The sequence below is a fragment of the Moschus berezovskii genome, chromosome 4 (assembly GCF_049115385.1).
Source record: "Moschus berezovskii isolate FMDL1 chromosome 4, NW_MosBer_1.0, whole genome shotgun sequence".
Taxonomy (NCBI): Eukaryota; Metazoa; Chordata; class Mammalia; order Artiodactyla; family Moschidae; genus Moschus; species Moschus berezovskii.
Genome location: NC_142463.1, coordinates 94,508,249 through 94,529,059, shown reverse-complemented (window position 1 = coordinate 94,529,059; position 20,811 = coordinate 94,508,249). Strand labels below are relative to the sequence as shown.

Below are 20,811 nucleotides of genomic sequence, written 5' to 3'. Positions count from 1 at the left end.
TTAGATAGAAAATCCCACCACATAGGACCTCTGAGGTTTGGTACAGTAGTTTGTTTTGATGGCCTCATGTATACAATCACTATAGTCAGTATTACACTTGCCACACTTACAGCTTATAGCTACAGGGTAGGAGAAATAAGGAGTAACATGGCGTGGGCATCCTGGTATTTCTGCAGTCTTGTACATGAAGTCTCTGTATGTACAGACATCCTGAGACAAGGCATATTTGGGAAGAAACAGCTTGCCGTTGACATCCTGAGGAAAGAATTTAAAAGGAGCATAATGTGATAGGACTTTAGAAAATGCATAGTGATGGAAACAGATAAAAATTAATTAACATATTATTTTGTCATAAATAGGACTGGAGGAGGATTCTTTAGTTCCATTTCCCAATGCCAACTCAATATATCCACACTAAATCCCATAGAGATAAAAGTGATACTCCCTCTCTTTCATCTTATATCATACGACCAATATGCCATTTAAATAAATTTCGGAAGTAAAGCTGTTATAAACAGTTATCTGTGTCCACTGTGCTGAGTATACACTGTAACCTGTGCACTCTACCTCTACAGAGCCAATAAGCATTAGATTTTGGAAATTAGGTTGTGGTTTATCTCATTTTCTTTCTGGATAGAAAAGGACTGGGTCTATGTTTATCTAATTTTCAGCTAAAAGAACTGAAATGAACTACGTACCCGTGTCATACAATATCCAGCACAGATGGTGGTGTTGATGGTTAGGCAGTAAGCACATTCTTTCCTTTCAACATGCATCGTATACTCAGTTGGAATACAAAAAGACATTGCTTGTCCACATGCAAGGCCAAAAATCACGGACATCAGGAAGATAGCAGTCATGCTAAATCAAAGATAAGATTAAGATATTACATGTATCCTTTAGAACATTCAGAAGGGACATTTGGAAAGTGCTATAATGTGTGTGTGTGTGTGTGTGTGTATAAATATATGTATTTATTGAATACCTACTTTGTCTTAGACCCTTTATTAGTGTTTTTTAATAGTTAATTTTCTCAATAACCTTTCTGTGCACACTTCGATGTGGCTATGATCCATGTACCCTATTATGACAAAGCTCACAGAGTGAAAGTCCTACTTGCGAGTGCCACTTAGATCCAGTGAAATGGCAAGCCTGAAACACCACCACTGAAAAGTAGCAGGGACATATAGTCAACTAAGTACAAAATAGTTCATTCATTGGAAACAATCAAAACACCTGCTTTTATCATTATAAGAAGTGAGTTAATAGGCTTCAGTAAGGGCTTTCCTAGAAACGTGCTTTTCTAAAAACTTTGGTTCAATAGCTTAAAAGGCCAACAAATTGGTCATAATAAGAAAGAGCAAAGAAATCAAGGAAGTGAATGATCAAACTTGAGTATCAGCTCAATGCAAATAATCTTGTGTATGATTCTACCCAATGTCTGTCAAGAAAGACAAGGCTAGAGAAAGTCCAAAAAAGGTCAATTAAAATTACACGGGTGTTAAGGAGCTAAACCCAGCAATCTAAAAACCCCTCTTCTCAACCCTTAGGATATTCCTTTAAAGTTGAAAGAAATAGAGTTGGAAAAATAAAATCATTTTACTTGAAGTTGTATGGAACTCATTATCTTAAAAAGATTATGGAGGCAAAAAATATAGGTTGACACAATGAGAGTAACACAAGGATGACAGGTCCACTGTAGGTTAGCCAGGAAAGTAAAATAAGTTTTGGCTGCATGGAAGACATCAGAGGATTCTCAACCTCTGCAACTTAATCGCCTCTTTTAAAATCATTCATAAATGATTCACTGAGCACCTAAACAAAAGGTATGATTTCAGGCCCTAAATAATGAGAGCCCTCTGATGAAGAGTGTGTTCACTATCAACTGGTCATTGTAATGAGCTGGATGTTATGATGGCTTTGCCACTGAGAGGGGATAATCAAGCTTGAGACTTTTGGATATAAGTTGATCACTTCAAAGATTAAGATTTTTTTTCATCTTATAAATACTGTACAGTTGACTTGGCATATTTGGATTCTTTACCTTCTCAAGGATCACAGTCAGAAAAGAAAATACATATCTTCATGGAATAGCTTTGAACACAAACTTGTTTTATTATTTTATTAAATAAATTATAATTCATTAAACATTGTTATTCAATATGGGGTCAAACTATGGTGGAATCACTTCCCTGGTGGCTCAGATGTAGGAGACCTAGGTTCAATCCCTGGGTCAGGAAGATCTCCTGGAGAAGGAAATGGCAACCCACTCCAGTATTCTTGCCTGGAAAATCCCATGGACGGAGGAGCCTGGTAGGCTACAGTCCATGGGGTCTCAAAGAATCGGACACGACTTCACTTTCACTTTCATTCAATCAAGAAGACTGTATCAAGATTTTTCTCAATTTTTCCTCAAATCTATCAATTATATTCCAATAGCATCTTTAAACTGCATACACTAAAACTTCCATTAATTGAAATCTCATGGACTCAGGCTCAGTTAACAAGTTAAAGAATTTTTGTCTTTAATTAACTCATAAGAAAAAAATGAAACCACATTCAACAAGCTACCAGGTATTTTAAATGTCAACTTTCAGAGATTAGTGGCCATTCCAACCAGTCTCCTATTTGCAGAATGAGAACTGCAGATGAATTAGACAAATATATATTAACATTTTAACTAGGCACTGAGAGATACAAAATGGATGCTATAGTCTTTGACCTCAAGGGCTGACAGTCTAGTGAAAGAGATAACTATGAACACTAATTGAGAAAAATACCTATTGTTTAACTGATAACACCACGTGTTGATGATGATTTTGAGTAAATAGAACCTTTATATGCTGTTGGTGGAATGGTAAAATGATACATAAAGATATTTTGAAAATCAGTTTGACTGTTTCTTATAAAATTACACATATACTTAACTAATGACCCAGCAATTCTACTCCTAGATATCCACTCAAGATAAATAAGAACAGATGTTTACAAAAAGTAGTTAGTGTTTTAAGTGCTCAGAGACTTGAAACTATGACTCTGACACCACAATAATCAGACTTTTTCTATATAGACAAGGAAGTGAACTAACCCATTAAAAATGGTTTTCTGGTAAATACTTTCAAATAAAATTTGCATATTACCAAGAAACAAAATTACAGAAATTTTGTACAGCAAAAGCACAGAACAAAATTACAAAAATTCCTTGCTCACAGAGTCTGGTTTTCTCAGTGCTTCACAAAAGTGAGCTCCCTCTATGGTAGAGTTGGTTCCATTATTTTAGAGCCACAGACTTAGAGAATGCTCTGAAGATCTTAAAAGTATTGACTGAGTAAATGACATAAAATACTCACACATCATGATCATACTGTTCTTGCCCATTTAGCCAGCCAACCACTGGATTTTTGCCATAGGAAATAATTAATTTCACGTATTTTAACTTTTAGGCGTATGATCTATATAAAATAGATATGTGCTAACCTAGTGATGAGAATATTGGTTCTGAAGGTAAGGAACAGATCTCCCATAGATCTATGAGAAATCAACTAAAATATTGAATCTGTCTGGCCTAATTTCCCCATCTGGAAAGCAGAAAGAGACAAGTACATCTGATCCTTTTTGAAACTGTAGAATTTTTTAAAAAACAGTCTTGGAACTTTTACTCATTGTTCTCATATCTATTACGGACACTCTAAATTGTTCTGAAGTTCCTCTTTTAAATGTAAAACTCCAAGCTAACAAAAGAAAAATTAAAAGTGCTGAATCATATTTGCTATATAACAGTAAATAAAGTAAGAATTATTCTTTCTCCTTTATTGCAAATAGTAAAACTTCACCCAAAGAATTTTTCTGGGCCTTAATTGCTTCAGCTATAAAAAAAACACTGAGACCCAGAAGATGATAAGGAAGGACTTTTCAGCACAAACAGAGTATGATTCTATGTGATAAATTAGTGTCAGGTCCCTGGTCTAATAGTGATCTAAAATTATGCTTCCAGATTTTATTGCAATTGTGTGTAACTAAGAAATTAAGAAATGTATGCTTTCATTTTTCCATATACTCCTTCCTAAAATTAGAATAAAACAATACATGTGAAACACTTGGAATGCTACAGAAGACTATGTAACTATATAACATTCAGTATATAAATCAGTGTTAGTTAATACCTCCTTATAAGACCTGCCACAATTTCTCCTGTATTGTCATCTGGATTCTCAACCTCTGCAACTTAATCGCCTCTCTTAAAATTATTCATAAATGATTTATTGAGCACCTAAACACAGAGGCATGATTTCAGGCACAAATTATGAGATGCCCTTTTCAGTGCCATGATCATCTACATCTACACTTGCAACATTTTTCCTGATTCCAAGATGTCCTCTTTCCTTTGTCCTCAACCCAACATTTTCTCTCATCTTTTTGTTCTTACTACCTTTATTCTAAGCATATTTCTATTGTTCTAGTTTCTTTCACCAATCTTTTCTCATCAAATCCCTTACTGTGCTATGAAAAGAATCAATTGCCCACCCTGTGAACAATCCAGGAAGTACACTAAAGCAACATATTTTTCTAGAGAGCAAAATGTACTATAAGGTATGTATGTGCTTTGGACACTATCCAAGGCGGGTTAGCTGTAACTAAAATAATACAGAGTAAATTACCTCCACAAGTACCCCAAACTGAATTTACTCCAAGTTTTCTCAGAAGTGCATTATCATCAAAAAGAATCACTAGTAATTGACAGGATTTAATACACAGATTATTCAATTGATTAAAACAGTTAAATCAAATGTAAATAGTAAAGGAAGGCCATGAATAGCAATCAGCCTTCATTAGGGAATTGACCGATTTTTCCTCTTCTTTGAAGTCAGTAGAAAATTTTCTTATCCTTACATATGTAGTTTATTCATCTTCACCCACCATTTAACAATTTTGGAGCAGTAATTAAGATTTATAGAGCTTATCAAAGCAAATTATCACTCAGCATTTGCCATTTTTAAATAAATTCTAAAATGATGAAAATAAGAATAATTTGGAATAGCAACATTTCATTTCACAAAGCCTTCTCAGGGTAGACACCTACCTTACTTTGCATTGGTGAGTTGATGCTGTAATGACCCAGACTAAAAGCTCTTGGTTCATTTTATACGCTTCAGGATAATTCCTCTCTGATCCTCTTGTTTACATAATCACATTTGAATTACTGCTTTCTTATCAGAAAACCACCTATTGAAAATTCATACTGAATCTCAAATAAAATGTGTTTAGACAAACAACTTCACATCTTCCTCTGGAAACTCTGACATTATTGTAGCATGAATTTTCCTTTTCTCCTATTTCAAAATAAAATTACCCTTGTAAAAACATCCTTTATTAATATTTATTAATATTAAAAAATATAAACACAGAAGAAGAAAAAACAAATTCAAAACAAAACAAAAAAAAACCCTTAATATAGTCCAGGTCAGTCTTGGGAATGAAAATTTTGGGGAAACTTGAGTACTCCAAATTTTATCTAAATGCTCATTTAGAGATATATAAAATTATTGCTCATCTATAAAGCAAAGGCAATTTCTTTATGGCAATCCAGGACAATTGGTACATATCTTGCTGATTAAAATAGTTCAAAATGTCTTAATTGTTTTTCTTTGAATTTAAAACTTAATAAAATTTACATGTGGGAAACAATAGTATTTAAGTAAATGGCAAAATATTTTGAGATCTCAAACTGATTAAGCTCAAATCCTGGGTCTGTCATTTACTAGGTATATGACATTAGCAAGCTTGAGCTCTCTTTTACTTCTGTTTCTTTCCCTGTTTGAAGGAATATCAGTGTTTGTGTAAAGCACTTAACACAGTGTCTGGCATATAATAAGTGCTCAATAAATAGTTGTTGCTGTTATTGTTGTGGTGTTAGTGCAGTCACTAAGTCGTGTCCAACTCTTTGCCACCCCATGGACTGCAGCATGTCAGTCTCCCCTGTCCTCCATTATCTCCCAGTTTGTTCAAATTCATATCCATTGAGTCAATGATGCTATCTAACCATATCATCCTCTGCTGCCCTCTTCTCTTTTTGCTTTCAATCTTTCCAAGCATCAGGGTCTTTTCAAATGAGTCAGTTCTTTACATCAGGTGGCCAAATATTGGAGATTCAGCTTCAACATCAGTCCTTTCAATAAATATTCAGGGTTGATTTCCTTTAGAATTGACCAGTTTGATCTTGCAGTCCATGGGACTCTATAGTCTTCTCTAACACCACAAATCGAAAGCATCACTTCTTTGGTGTTCAGCCTTCTTTATGGTCCAACTCACATCTGTACATGACTACTAGAAAAACCATAGTTTTGACCATATGTACCTTTTTTGGCAAAGTGATGTCTCTGCTTTTTAATATGTCTAGGTTTGCCATAGCTTTCCTTCCAAGGAGCAACTGTATTTTAACTTCATGGCTGCAGTCACCATCTGCAGTGATTTTGGAGCCCAAAAAAATAAAATCTCTGTTTCCATTTTTTCCCTTCTATTTGCCATTAAATAGATGGGACTGAATGCCATGGTCTTAGTTTTTTTAATACTGAGTTTCAAGCCAGTTTTTTCACTCTCCTTTTTTGCCCTCATCAAGAGGCTCTTTAGGTCCTCTTCCCTTTCTGCCATTAGAGTAGTATCATCTGCATATGTAAATTTGTTGACATTTCTCCCAACAATCTTGATCCGCCTTGTGATTGATCCAACCTGGCACTAAATGGTAGGTAAGGGCTTCCCAGGTGACTCAGTGGTAAAGAATCTGCCTGCCAATGCAGGTTCAGTCCCTGGGTCAGGAATATCCCCTAGAGAAGGAAATGGCAACCCACTCCAGTATTCTTGCATGAAGAATCCCATGAACATAGGAAACTGGCAGGCTACAGTCCATGGGGATGCAAAAGAGTTGGATGTGACTTAGTGACTAAACAACAACCACAATTTATAATAGCTCAACATTTATTTAAAAATATTTAGCTACAGCACCTAGTATATATTTGTTGAATGCATAAATTTGTTGAATGCATAAACGGCTGAGGGAGTACCTGAATAAATAATTACTGAATCTTTGGAACCAACATACACTTTTCTCCATTCCACAGCCATAACTCAGTTTTACCCCTTTAACCCATTTGCCTCACTGTAATAAAAGCAATATGTCAACAGTTCAATGGACTGTTATCTTATAGCATACACAAAAACTAATCCAAAATGGATTAAAGACTTGGATTTAAGACCTTAAACTATAAAAGCTCTAGGAGAAAACACAGGCAATATACTCCTTGACACTGGTCTTAGCAATATCTTGCTGGATATGTCTCCTCAGACAAGGAAAACAAAAGCAAAAATAAACAAACAGTGCTACATCAAACTAAAAAGCTTCTTCACATCAAAGAAGAAACCATCAGCAAAACTAAAAGACAACTTACCAAATGGTAGAAGATACTTGCAAATCATATATCCGATGAGGAGTTAGTATTTAAGAAATATAAAGAACTCATACAAATCAACATCAAAAAACCAGACAACCCAGTTAAAATATAAGCACAGAACCTGGATAGGTATTTTTCCAAAGACATACAGATGGCCAACAGACACATGAAAACATGCCCAGCATCACTAATTAATGGGTAAATGCAAATCAGAACCACTGAGTTAGCACCTCATACCTATCAGAATGGCTATCATCAAAAAGAGGAAAAAATTACAAGTCTTTGAGAGTATGTGGAGGAAAGGGAGCCCTCATACACTTTGTAGAAAGGTAAACTTGTGGCGCCACTATGAAAAACAATATGGTTAATTCCTCAAAAAATTAAGAATACAACTATATGATCCATATTTTTCACTTCTGGGTATTTATCTGAAGAGTAGAAAAATACTAATTCAAAAAGATATATGCACCCTTATGTTCATGGCAGCATTATTCACAATAGCTAAGATATGGAAGCAACCTAAAGTGTCTATGAGTGGATGAATACATAAAGAAGATGGAAAACTACTCAGTCATAAAAAGATGAAATCTTGCCATTTGCAGCAACATGGATGTACCTTGAGGGTATTATGCTAAGTGAAATAAGGCACGTGGAGAAAGACAAATAATGTATGATTTCAATCATATGTGGAATATTTTTAAAAATCAAAAGAAACAAAAACAAACAAATAGATACAGAGGACAGATTGGTGGCTACCAGAGGAGAAAGAAGGCTGGTGAGAAGGCAAAATGGGTAAAGGGGGTCAATTGTATGGTGATGGATAGAAACTAGCCTCTTGGTAGTGAGCACACTGTTGTCCATTCAGAAGCTGAATTATAAAGTTGTACACATGAAGCACATAATGTTATAAACTGTTACCTCAATAAAAATATTATTCTATGTGAAAAAGCTAGACCAAACAAAGTGCATGTCATATGATTGTTTATATAAAATTCTAGAAAATACAAATTAATCATTAGAGCAAAAGCCAGTTAATGATTATATGGGGATGGGGAAAGACAAGGAAGAACAGGAGACTGGGATGACAAAGGGGCACAGGAAATTTTTAAAGCTAATATGTACACATTTTTAGGGGTAATATGTTTTTCTTGATTATGATGATTTCACAGGATATACATTTGCCAAAACCTATCAAATTGTACTCTTCAAACATATGCACCATTATGTTCTGTACCCCCAAAATTCATACACCGAAGTGCCAACCCCTAGTAACTCTGAATGTGACCTTATTTGGGAAACAGAGCATTGCAGATGAAATTATTTAAGATGAAGTGGGTTAGGTCTCTAAAACAAAATCATTTGGTATCCTTATAAAAAGGGGAAATTTGCACACAGACATAGGAGCAGGGAGAATGCAATGTGATGATTAAAGTTCCTTGACACAAGGAACTACCAGAAACTAGGAGATCAGCCTAGGACAGTCCCTTCCCAGCACCTTCAGAGTGGCATGACCCTACCCTACCAATATTTTATCTTGGGCTTCTAACCCCTAGAACTATGAGACAAGAAATTTTTGATGTTTAAGCCATTCAGTTGTCATGGTTTTTTATAACAGCCCTAAGAAACTAATACATGCAGTTAATTGTGTGTCATTTAAGTGTTAGTCATTCAGTCTTGTCCGATTCTTTGCCATCCCATGGACTGTGACTGTGTAGCCCGCCAAGCTCCTCTGTCCATGGAATTCTCTGGGCAAGAATATTGGAGTGGATTGCCATTTCCTCCTCCAGGGGATTTTTCTGACCCAGGAATTGAACCCGGATCTCCTGCATTGCAGACAGACTCTTTACCATCTGAGCCACCAGGGAAAGCCCATAATTTATAGATTGCTGCAATGCTCACCTTGCTCATGCCCAGTCCTGTCCACCTCTTTGAAACTCTTTGGACTGTAGCCCACCAGGCTCCTCTGTCCATGAGATTTTTCAGGCAAGAATACTGGAATGGGTTGCCATTCCCTTCTCCAGGGGATCTTCCTGACCCAGGGACCAAACTCATGTCTTCTGTATCTCCTGCATTGCAGGCAATTCTTTACCCACTGAAACAAATCTGCCTGCAATGCAGGAGACACAGGAGACATGGGTTCAGTCCCTGGGTCAGGAAGATCCCCTGGAGAAGGGAATAGCTACCTACTCCAGTACTCTTGCCTGGAGAGTTCTATGGACAGAGGAACCTGGCAGGTTATGGTCCACAGGGTCACAAAGAGTCAGACATGACTGAGTGACTAACAGTTAATAGCATGTCAATCATACCCCCAACAAAGCTGTTTTTAAAATTCCAGTAGATAGAAACAGTCTGTGCCTACTTATCTGGATACATGTTGTATTACTTTTTCACTCTTCCTTTTACTATACTCTTTTGAATATTCTAAACTTTTCTTGCAACAGGGCTTTCCATTTGCTGTTTGCTCATTATGAAGAGCTGTTTCACCATATCTCCACATGGCTTTCTCGTTATTTCCCCTGAAAAGGTTTCCTTGACAACCAAATTTACTGTCTCACACTAGCCCTATCACTTTTTATCCTACCCTCTCATACTTTCTTCATAGCATTTATAAGCTTCTGATATTATATTATTTGCTTACATGTTTTTCTCTGTTTCTCCCTTTCCAAATAGAATATAAGCACCATAAATGGAGGGGCTTATCTGTCATGGTCATCACTGTATCCTTAGAGTTCAAACCAGCCTATTGTAAATACGATATGTTCAATAAATATTTATTAATGCATAAGTGAACATATAGATGCTAATCTCAGAATGTATAATTTGGTGCATAGAGAGGTTATTAACTGCTTCAATGTTCTATAGATAGTTACAGGCAAAGCCAGGCTTAAGTCCAAGTTTCCTAATATCTTTTTCATTACATTAAAATTTTAAATCACTTTCAAAGGTGAAAAAAAAAGCCATTCACAATTAGTTTAACAGAGGAGTGACAGTGGAATATGGATCAGAGTTACTAATACTTTCCCCTCCTCAAACAGTAGGTGTTTTTCTACCTGCAATATGCTCTAGTTCCATAAAATTCTAAAATCCTATGCAACAGATACTTTTTTAAACATCACTTTATTCATCTGAACTCTGAGTTATCTATAAGCGTCAAGTTACAATAGCCTGCAATTTGAAACAAAATCTGTTTATTAAACTCCTTTTAATGCTCTTTTCTTAAACAATACAGATAATTGATAGCAAGTAGAGCTGGACCTAACGGGCATATTGATCATTTTATGATCTTGGAGCTCCGAAGTGAAGAGACAATTTTGATTTAATATGTATAAAAATTACGTCAATTTGCTGCTCTCTTTTGGTAACCAGTTAAAGCCACTAATATGTCAGATTTATATGAATTTATGCAAACTTGTTCCATCCATTTGAAAACATTTTTAAAATTAAGGTCATCTATAAATGTTAATAGGAATTGCTAATGTTTTGTGTAATAAAATTTGTAGTGTCATATAGTCAGATCAGTATCAATTTTTCTTTCCTATATGTCAAAACTTATTTCTCTAACCCTTAATATAATATCTTTCATTCTATTTTTGTTACTTTATATAACCTCTTGGTAATTAGATATTATTTCTCTGGCTGAATAATATGAGCAGTATTAACTGTACTCACAATAACACTTGTAACCACTTCTCAGCAACTAATCAACAATATGTTATGAATCTCACCAAAAAGTATTTTAACTTTTCTCATCTTTGTTTAGTAGACCTTTTTCTTTAAAAGGGGTTCATACCCTGTATACGAGACTGCAAAAGAGACATAGGCATATAGAACAGTCTTTGGGACTCTGTGGGAGAGGGTGAAGGTGGGATGATTGGGGAGAACAGCATTGTAGCATGTATTTTATCATAAGTGACCAGTCCAGGTTCGACGCATGATACAGGATGATTGGGGCTGGTGCACGGGGATGACCTGGAGGGAGGATATGGGGAAGAGGGAGGTGGGAGGGGGGTTCAAGAAAGGGAACACATGTACACCCGGGGCGGATTCATGTCAATGTATGGCAAAACCAACCAATATATTAATGTAAGATAATTTGCCTCCAATAAAATGAATTAAAAAATAAATAAAATAAAAGGGGTTCATAGTATTGTTAACTGTGAAAAATCAATAAAAGGTTGTTAGCAAAGTAATCTGTGGTAGTTAAGGAATAATAAACTAATAAAATAGTTAACTTCCTTCACTACACATGTGTAAAAAATAATTGAAATGAAAGAAGCTAGACACAAAAAAAATCACATATGACATGATTCTACATACTTGAAATATACAGAATAGGTAAATTCAAAGAGATAGAAAGCAGACTTGGGGCTACTAGGGGCTGGGAGAGTGGAAAATGAGGAATAACAGCTTAGAGGGTAATTAAATGATTTGGAACTAGATAAAGGAAGTGCTTGCACAACACTGAATATATTAAATGCCACAGAACTGTTCATTTTGAAATGTGTATTCAGCTATAATAAAGAAATATTGCCATTTGCAGCAACATAGGTGGACCTAGAAAAAGACAAAAATATGATATAATTTACATGTGGAATCTAAAAATAACACAAACAATACAAATAATGTCAAGATGCAAAAATTCTTCACAAGAATTTTAGAAATCAAATTCAATAATATATAAAAAAGGATAATATGTCATGACCAAGTGAGATTTATACCAGGAATACAAAGTTGGTTTAACACTGAAAAGTCAATTAATGTAACTCACCGTGTTAAGAGACTAAAAACGAAATATCAGTTATTAATCTCAAAATATGCAGAAAAAGTCGAGAAAATTCATCATTCATTCATTCATGATAAAAATTTCCAGCAAACTAGTAATATAATGAACTTCTTCAACCTGCTAAAAGATATCTATTAATAACATCATCAGTTCAGTTCAGTTGCTCAGTCGTGTCCGACTCTTTGCAACCCCACGAACCACAGCACACCAGGCCTCCCTGTCCATTACCAACTCCCAGAGTCCACACAAACCCATGTCCATTGAGTCGGTGATGCCATCCAGCCATCTCATCCTCTGTCGTCCCCTTCTCCTCCTGCCCTCAATCTTTCCCAGCATCAGGGTCTTTTCCAATGAGTCAGCTCTTCGATTCAGGTGGCCAAAGTATTGGAGTTTCAGTCTCAACATCAGTCCTTCCAACAAAAACCTAGGACTGATCTCCTTTAGGATGGACTGTTTGGATCGCCTTGCAGTCCAAGGGACTCTCAAGAGTATTCTCCAACACCACAGTATCATACTTAAGCTGAAATAACTGGGGAAAAGGCAAGGATGTCCACTCTCACGATGGGAGTATACAATGTAGTACTAAAAATACTAGCCTGTGTAATAATACAATAAAAAGAAGAAAAAAAAACATTGAGGTTGAAAAAGTAAAAATTTCTTTATCCACAGATGACATTGACCATCTATGCAGAAAATATAAGGATTTTTGTAAGGAATATACAAAAATGCTATGAGAACTAGTACGCAGATTTATCGAGGTCACAGGAATCAAGTTCATTAGACAAAAATTTCCACCTCCCTTGGCATCCTTACCTTCCTTTTGCCACAGGGTGTCTGGAGGGTCAGACTATGTTACATACAGACTATGTTACGCTCTCTTTCTGGGTCCTGGTTCCTACTAGGGGCACATCCTCAGGTTCATCTACTTGCTGGTCTGCCAGTTAGCCTGCTTTGACTCCCATGTACCACAAACCATTCCATGAGTCCTCCAAAGCAAATGCAGCTTTTAGTGAGGCAAATAATACCTGAATCAGTAGAGCTGGCACCAAAATACCAGTGTTCCAATCCAACCTGGTCTTTAATAGACCATGGTCACCAATTACTAACCAAAGCTGCCTTGGGTGGCCCTAACAAGTTCATTTGTAGGAACTACAGCCTCCAGGTTAACTTCTGCTTTTAAAGGATCTGGAATAAGCACGTGGGTAATAATAATGGCTGGCTTCCCTGGTGGTTCAGAGGTAAAGAATCCATCTGCCAATGCCTGTCTAATGCAGGAGACATGGGTTCAATCCCTGAGTTGGAAATATCCCCTGGAGAAGGAAATGGCAACCCACACCAGTATTCTTGCATGAGAAATCCCAAGGACAGAGGAGCCTGGTGGGCTACAGTCCATGGGTCACAATGAGTTGGACATGACTTAGCGACTAAACAACAACAACAATAATAATAGCTACCACAGGCACCAGCTTGGCAATAAAGGTTCTCCTGATATATCAAGTACTTCCAGGCCAGGAAGGAGGCTTCTGAGGATGGAGAGAGTCCACAGGGGCAGTCTAGAGCTAGGAAACATCTAAAGTACAAGTCCTCCTTTTTCATTGTCCCTGTTGAATTTTCACCTTCATACAGTGAACCAAATTCACTAAAACCTAGTAAAGGCCCCCCTGACATGGGCATTCATAACATTGATTTCATTAACAAAAATTAGAGATAATAATTATTAGCACTTGCTTTGTCCTAGACACCTTTCAAAATGTCTGTTAACTCATTTTCCCTATTTATAATTATCACCATTTTACAGACCAGAAAGGTGAGCCACATAGAGGTTATTCTGAACTCAAATGGCAGAGCTAGGACTCCAAACTGAGTCAGCCAAACAAACTCCATTCTTTTCACATACACATCATATCCCCTGTGGTTGAAGAAGTAGTATTGACTTAATTAAACATGATAATCCAATAAACTATATTTGCTATTTAGAGAAGCCCTGATGGCTCAGCAGTAAAGAATCCATTTGCAATGCAGGAGACATAGGTTCAATCCCTGGGTCAGGAAGTTCTCCTGGAGGAGAAAATGCAACCCACTTCATTATTTTTGCCTGAAAAATCCCATGGACAGAGGAGCCTGGAGGGTTAGTCCAAAGGGTCACAAAGAGTCGGACATGACTGAGCATGCATATTTGCTATTTAGGTGATAAACAGAATGTACAAAAATCTCAGATACTATTATAAGAGCTGCTGCTGCTGCGTCACTTCAGTCGTGTCCGACTCTTTGTGACCCCATAGACAGAAGCCCACCAGGGTCCCCCGTCCCTGGGATTCTCCAGGCAAGAACACTGGAGTGGGTTGCCATTTCCTTCTCCAATGTGTGAAAGTGAAAAGTGAAAGTGAAGTCACTCAGTCGTGTCCGACCCTTAGGGACCCCAGGGACTATAGCCTACCAGGCTCCTCCATCCATGGGATTTTCTAGGCAAGAGTACTGGAGTGGCTTGCCATTGCAAGAAAACCTTAAATGTAATAGCTGTTAATCTGGTATAAATTGAGAGAGGATTTGGCACTATGAACAATTTGTTGTCATTCAGTCACTCAGTCGTGTCCAGCTGTTTGCGACCCCATGGACTGCAGTATGCCAGGCTTCCCTATCCTTCACCATCTTCTGGAGCTTGCTCAAACTCATGTCATTGAATTGGTGATGCCATCCTCTGTTGTCCCCTTATCCTGCCTTCAATCTTTTCTAGCATGAGGGTCTTTTCAAATGAGTCGGCTCTTCACATCAGGTGGTCAAAGTATTGGAGCTTCAACTTCAGCATCAGTCCTTCCAATGAATATTCAGAACTGATTTCCTTCAGAATGAACCGGATTGATCTCTTTGCAGTCCAAGAGACTCTCAAGAGTCTTCTCCAACACCACAGTTCAAAAGCATCAATTCTTTGGCGCTCAGCTTTCTTTATGGTCCAACTCTCACATCTATTCATGACTACTGGAACAATATTGTTGACTAAATTCTCTACTCTTTGAGACTACGTCATTTAATGACTGTCAATTTACTGGAAAAGTCACTGAAAAAAATGGATGCATTATCCTTTGAAAAATCATAGTTCAGACACAGGCTTCTTTTAACTACAGACAGCCTCATCAAGCAAATAACACAGCAATAATTTTTAAATTAAAATTAATTTGAAAATTATTAGAATAATTAGATGATCTGCACCATAGTTTTATCACTGGTTTTTTTGTTTTGGGGGGGGTTTTTTAGCTGCACTGCACAGCATGTGGGATCTTATTAGTTCTCTACCCATGGAACCCGTGCCCTCTGCAGTGGAAGCATACAGTCTCAACCACTGGACTACCAGGGAAGTCCAGCAACATCTATTAAAATTTTAAATATATATCCCCATAGGCCCATGAACTCCAAGTTAACAATTTATCCTATAGAAATGTTCATAGTGCATAAAACTGGAAACAAAGAGAAATCCCATTCTATCAGTTAAGATAGAATAAGTTATGCCAACAATAACAAACAACCCTAAACTCACAAGAGCTTAACACCACAAAGTCTTATTTCTTATTCATATTACATGACCATGATGGGCTAATCAGAAAACCTGATTCCGTGTAATTTTCACTCACAGACATAGGATGACAGAGGTTTCATCATTTATAACATCACAAGTTGCTGCAGCAGGACGAATGTCACAGAGGGTCTCGTGTTATTAATCAAATACTCTGGCACAGAAGTAATGAATGCATATCACTCCTACCTATAATTGTTTGCCCAGAACTTATCATAAAGCCTACCAAAGCAAGAGAGAAAGCATAATTTTCTCATATGCCTGGCAAGAGATAAGAACTGGATATACCTGATCATAAATCTCTATCATACTTGAGTAGATAAACAGCTGAATTATGGTTCATCCATGAAATATTATTGAGCAATTTAAAAGAATTAATTGGGACTATATCATATTTTGGAGAGATTACCATGAGATAATGAATGAGTAAAGCAAAACTCTGAAAAGTACACATTATCTCATTTTTATAAATTAGTGGGGAACCCTGATGTATACAGAGGAAGAAAGATGGAGGAAAAGAAAGCAGAAGGATAAAATGAGGCACTAAGAATTTGTATGATTATATTTAGGCATTGATGTAGGTTTTACACATGAATATAGAAACTAAGTCATTTTTATCTTTTCCTTGTAATTTTGACTGTTTTTATAGGCCTCAAAACATTGATCTTTTGAAATTAAATGAAGTTTTCACTTCCCCCCAGCTCTAAACTCTATGATTTCATAGCTTAAATAATAAATCTTATCTATCTCTATTTGTCATTTCCTATTTCTAACCCACAGTTCCCTGCTACTGATTAAAGTTCTTGATGTACTACTACAGCCTGTTGACTATTAATTACACTGAATTCAGGTTGCCTGAACTATGAATAATTTATTTCTAACCTTTATATCAACCAAAGCAGCTTCCTCTTTTACATCATTAATTTACATTTACTTGAATAGGAGATATTTTATTACTGCTTAAGTAATCAGGTTAGGATATTTTTCTTAGGAAAGGTATTAGATCTAATCTAAAAGTCTATAACTTAAACTTTCAGTCTAAGAAATTTTCCTATCTCTCAACCAGACTATTTTAACGTTGACATAACCTCACTTGTGCTGATTTACGTTATCTAATGATCTTTCTAAAATAAAAATCTTTTTCAAGTAGGGGGATAGATGATAGACTTGGAAATCATATACTTTATATTCATTTGTAAAATTTTAAAATATCATATTTTAAGTAATAAAGTCTTATTTTCCTTGCTTAACCTCTATTCCATCTTCCATAATAAAAAGTCCAAGCTTTGCCACATAATATACAACATCCTATATGAGGAGACCATGGTCTGGGTCTACTAATTACTCTTCATTTCATCACTCATATTACATTGTCATTTCAGTTCAGTTCAGTTCAATCGCTCAGTCGTGTCCGACTCTTTGCGACCCCATGAATCACAGCACGCCAGGCCTCCCTGTCCATCACCAACTCCCAGAATTCACTCAAACTATGCCCATCGAGTCAGTGATGACATCCAGCCATCTCATTCTTTGTCGTCCCCTTCTCCTCCTGCCCCCAATCCCTCCCAGCATCAGAGTCTTTTCCAGTGAGTCAACCCTTTGCATGAGGTGGCCAAAGTATTGGAGTTTCAGCTTCAGCCCTTCCAATGAATGCCCAGGACCGATCTCCTTCAGAATGGACTGGTTGGATCTCCTTGCAGTCCAAGGGACTCTCAAGAGTCTTCTCCAACACCACAGTTCAAAAACATCAATTCTTCGGCAATCAGCTTTCTTCACAGTCCAACTCTCACATGACCACGGGAAAAACCATTGCCTTGACTAGACGGACCTTGGTTGGCAAAGTAATGTCTCTGCTTTTTAATATGCTATCTAGCTTGGTCATAACTTTCCTTCCAAGGAGTAAGCGTCTTTTAAGTTCATGGCTGCAATCAGCATCTGCAGTGATTTTGGAGCCCCCCAAAATAAAGTCTGACACTGTTTCCACTGTTTCCCCATCTATTTCCCATGAAGTGATGGGACAGGATGCCATGATCTTTGTTTTCTGACTGTTGAGCTTCAAGCCAACCTTTTCACTCTCCTCTTTCACTTTCATCAAGAGGCTTTTTAGTTCCTCTTCACTTTCTGCCATAAGGGTGGTGTCATCTGCATATCTGAGGTTATTGATATTTCTCCCTGCAATCTTGATTCCAGCTTGTGCTTCTTCCAGCCCAGCGTTCCTCATGATGTACTCTGCATATAAGTTAAATAATCAGGGTGACAATATACAGCCTTGACGTACTCCTTTTCCTATTTGGAACCAGTCTGTTGTTCCATGTCCAGTTCTAACTGTTGCTTCCTGACCTGCATACAGGTTTCTCAAGAGGCAGGTCAGGTGGTCTGGTATTCCCATCTCTTTCAGAATTTTCCACAGTTTGTTGTGATCCACACAGTCAAAGGCCTAAAAAAATAGATGTTTTTCTGGAATTCTCTTGCTTTTTCCATGATCCAGCGGATGTTGGCAATTTGATCTCTGGTTCCTCTGTCTTTTCTAAAACCAGCTTGAACATCTGGAAGTTCACGGCTCATGTATTGCTGAAGCCTGGCTTGGAGAATTTTGAGCCTGACTTTACTGGCATGTGAAATGAGTGCAATTGTCCGGTAGTTTTGAGCATTCTTTGGCATTGCCTTTCTTTGGGATTGGGATGAAGACTGACCTTTTCCAGTCCTGTGGTCACTGCTGAGTTTTCCAAATTTGCTGGCATATTGAGTGCAGCACTTTCACAGCATCATCTTTCAGGATTTAAAATAGCTCAACTGGAATTCCATCACCTCCACTAGCTTTGTTCGTAGTGATGCTTTCTAAGGCCCACTTGACTTCACATTCCAAGATGTCTGGCTCTAGGTGAGTGATCACACCATCATGATTATCTTGGATCGTGAAGATACTATTTCTTCCACTTTGAGTTCCTCTTGTCCTTATATATCTGTAGAATTTCTATTTATGTCCAAAATCCATCTCTTCCAGAAGGCCTTCTCTGAAGTCAAGACATGAAATTATCCTATATGTGTCTGTATCTTTCGTACTTATATTCATTTGTTTACACTTTTATTTTTGCTACTTTTGCTCCTGCAAAAGTCACTGAGAGTAGGTACTGTGTATCATATAGACAATTCCCAATCCAACTATTTATTCTATACTTTCAAGTATTACTACTCAGAAGTATATGACACAGAATAATCCTTTCCTGAATCACTTTGTTCTTTAGGCTTCCATCATCATTTACACTTCATCTGTCTCCCTTATTGGTCTTTAGAGCAACTTCTCTATTGCTTGGCAATGTCCCAGTAACCCCACGGCTCAGTACTAACTCCTTTCCCTTCTATAACTACAAACTCACTATCTGTAAAGGGAATGCATTCAGTTCTGTGCTTTAAATGGCATATTTATGCCAATGATTACTAAATACTGACTCTTCTGGAAAACTAGATTCATTTGTCCGGTGACACTCTTAACATCTCCATTTAGACATCTAAGCTATCTCAACTATTACATGGTCCAAAACGGAACTTCAAAACCCAATATTTCACCTTTCCTTTCTTTCACCTCATCCTTACTTTCAACCAAACTGTCAGCACTGACAGCATATCTTTCTGGTTTCACTATCAAAATATATCCAAAATATTAACCTTTGAGTCCTACACCCTTGATCAGTTTAGTATGGCTAATATATGCTCTTTTTACTGCCCAAATTTGGCTGAGGCTCCCTCAGCCCAAGCTTCTTGTGGAGCATATGGCCTGTAGACACATTAAGGTACCCATTTTTGCTTCAAACAAAGCTTACATACCATTCACTTAAGATCCAGAACCTGTCACCTATTTCTGTAAAAACAGTAATTCATGTAAAAGCAAGGCTACCATAGGCTATAATGATCCACTAAGTGAAAATTCCTATTGGGCCATTGTCTAGAAAAGGACCACCAACACCAAACCAGACATCAATATTAGGATGTTATTTGGCTCCCCCAAATTCCACTCTATTTTTTCCCAAAGTATACAGCCTATTTATCAAAATACAGGGATTTGATAATGATCTACTGAATTAAATCTATCCCCTCATTAGAGAACCTTTAATCTGCAGGGCAAAGTCTGCCCTGTAAAACATACAGCACAGAGTAGGTCACACACCTCCTGTAAGAAGTTTCATGCCAAAAAGAGTAGAAGTACAGGTCCTTTAGGCCCAATTTTTCTAAACTCATCAGTCATATTAAATCACTCCTTCAAAGAGTGATTGGAGGGCAGGAAGAATTTCCTACCAACCTAAAAATGGGCTATGACAAAAACCTTATAACATCTAAACTGTACTCACTTTTTAAAAAGGTATTCAACATTATATAATTAGTTTATAAAAATTTTATAATAATTAAAATATAAAATTTCCAATTGTTTATTAATACTAGTCAAAATTCTTTTATGAGTTTTTTGTGAGATATTTTCTATGAGATTACCACAAATGAGTATACTGATCTTTTAATTTAGAATGATATATTAATTTTCTTACTCTGATGTTTACTCTAAAACTAAAAACAATAGCATTAGTCTAAATTTTATTCTGGACTTGGTTGTCAAAACTGACTCTCCAGAGCCCAGAACAGTTGAGACAAATATAACAATATGCTTTGATAACTATAACAATATACTTTGAGAAAATTTTATAATTTTCTAATTTCTTAATATTTGATCTTATTTTTTGTTTTCTTGTTTTAAATATAAATCTATTTAAATTGGAGGGTAATTACTTTACAATATTATAGTGGTTTTGCCATACATTGACATGATCTTATTTTTAAATCATGCATTAAAAATTTTTGTTCTGAAATTTTACCTACTATAAGAATCATCAGTATGATATGTAAGTTTTCCTTCAGTATATATTACATTTTTATTTAATCAATTCAACAGATATTGAATAACTACCATGGGCCAGGCATTGTTCTAAGTACTCAGGGTGCATCAATAAATAAAGCAGACAAAAATC

At 36.6% G+C, this 20,811-nt stretch overlaps 1 protein-coding gene across 1 annotated transcript; it reads right to left on the bottom strand.

The window, feature by feature from the left end:
• TSHB (thyroid stimulating hormone subunit beta) lies at positions 1-5,139 on the bottom strand. The gene is made up of 3 exons (XM_055403435.2): positions 5,081-5,139; positions 699-861; positions 1-255 (listed from the first exon to the last, which is right to left on the bottom strand). Exons 1-3 carry the CDS (start codon positions 5,137-5,139, stop codon positions 1-3), a joined length of 477 nt encoding a protein of 158 aa, XP_055259410.2.
• Positions 5,140-20,811: the final 15,672 nt, after the last annotated feature.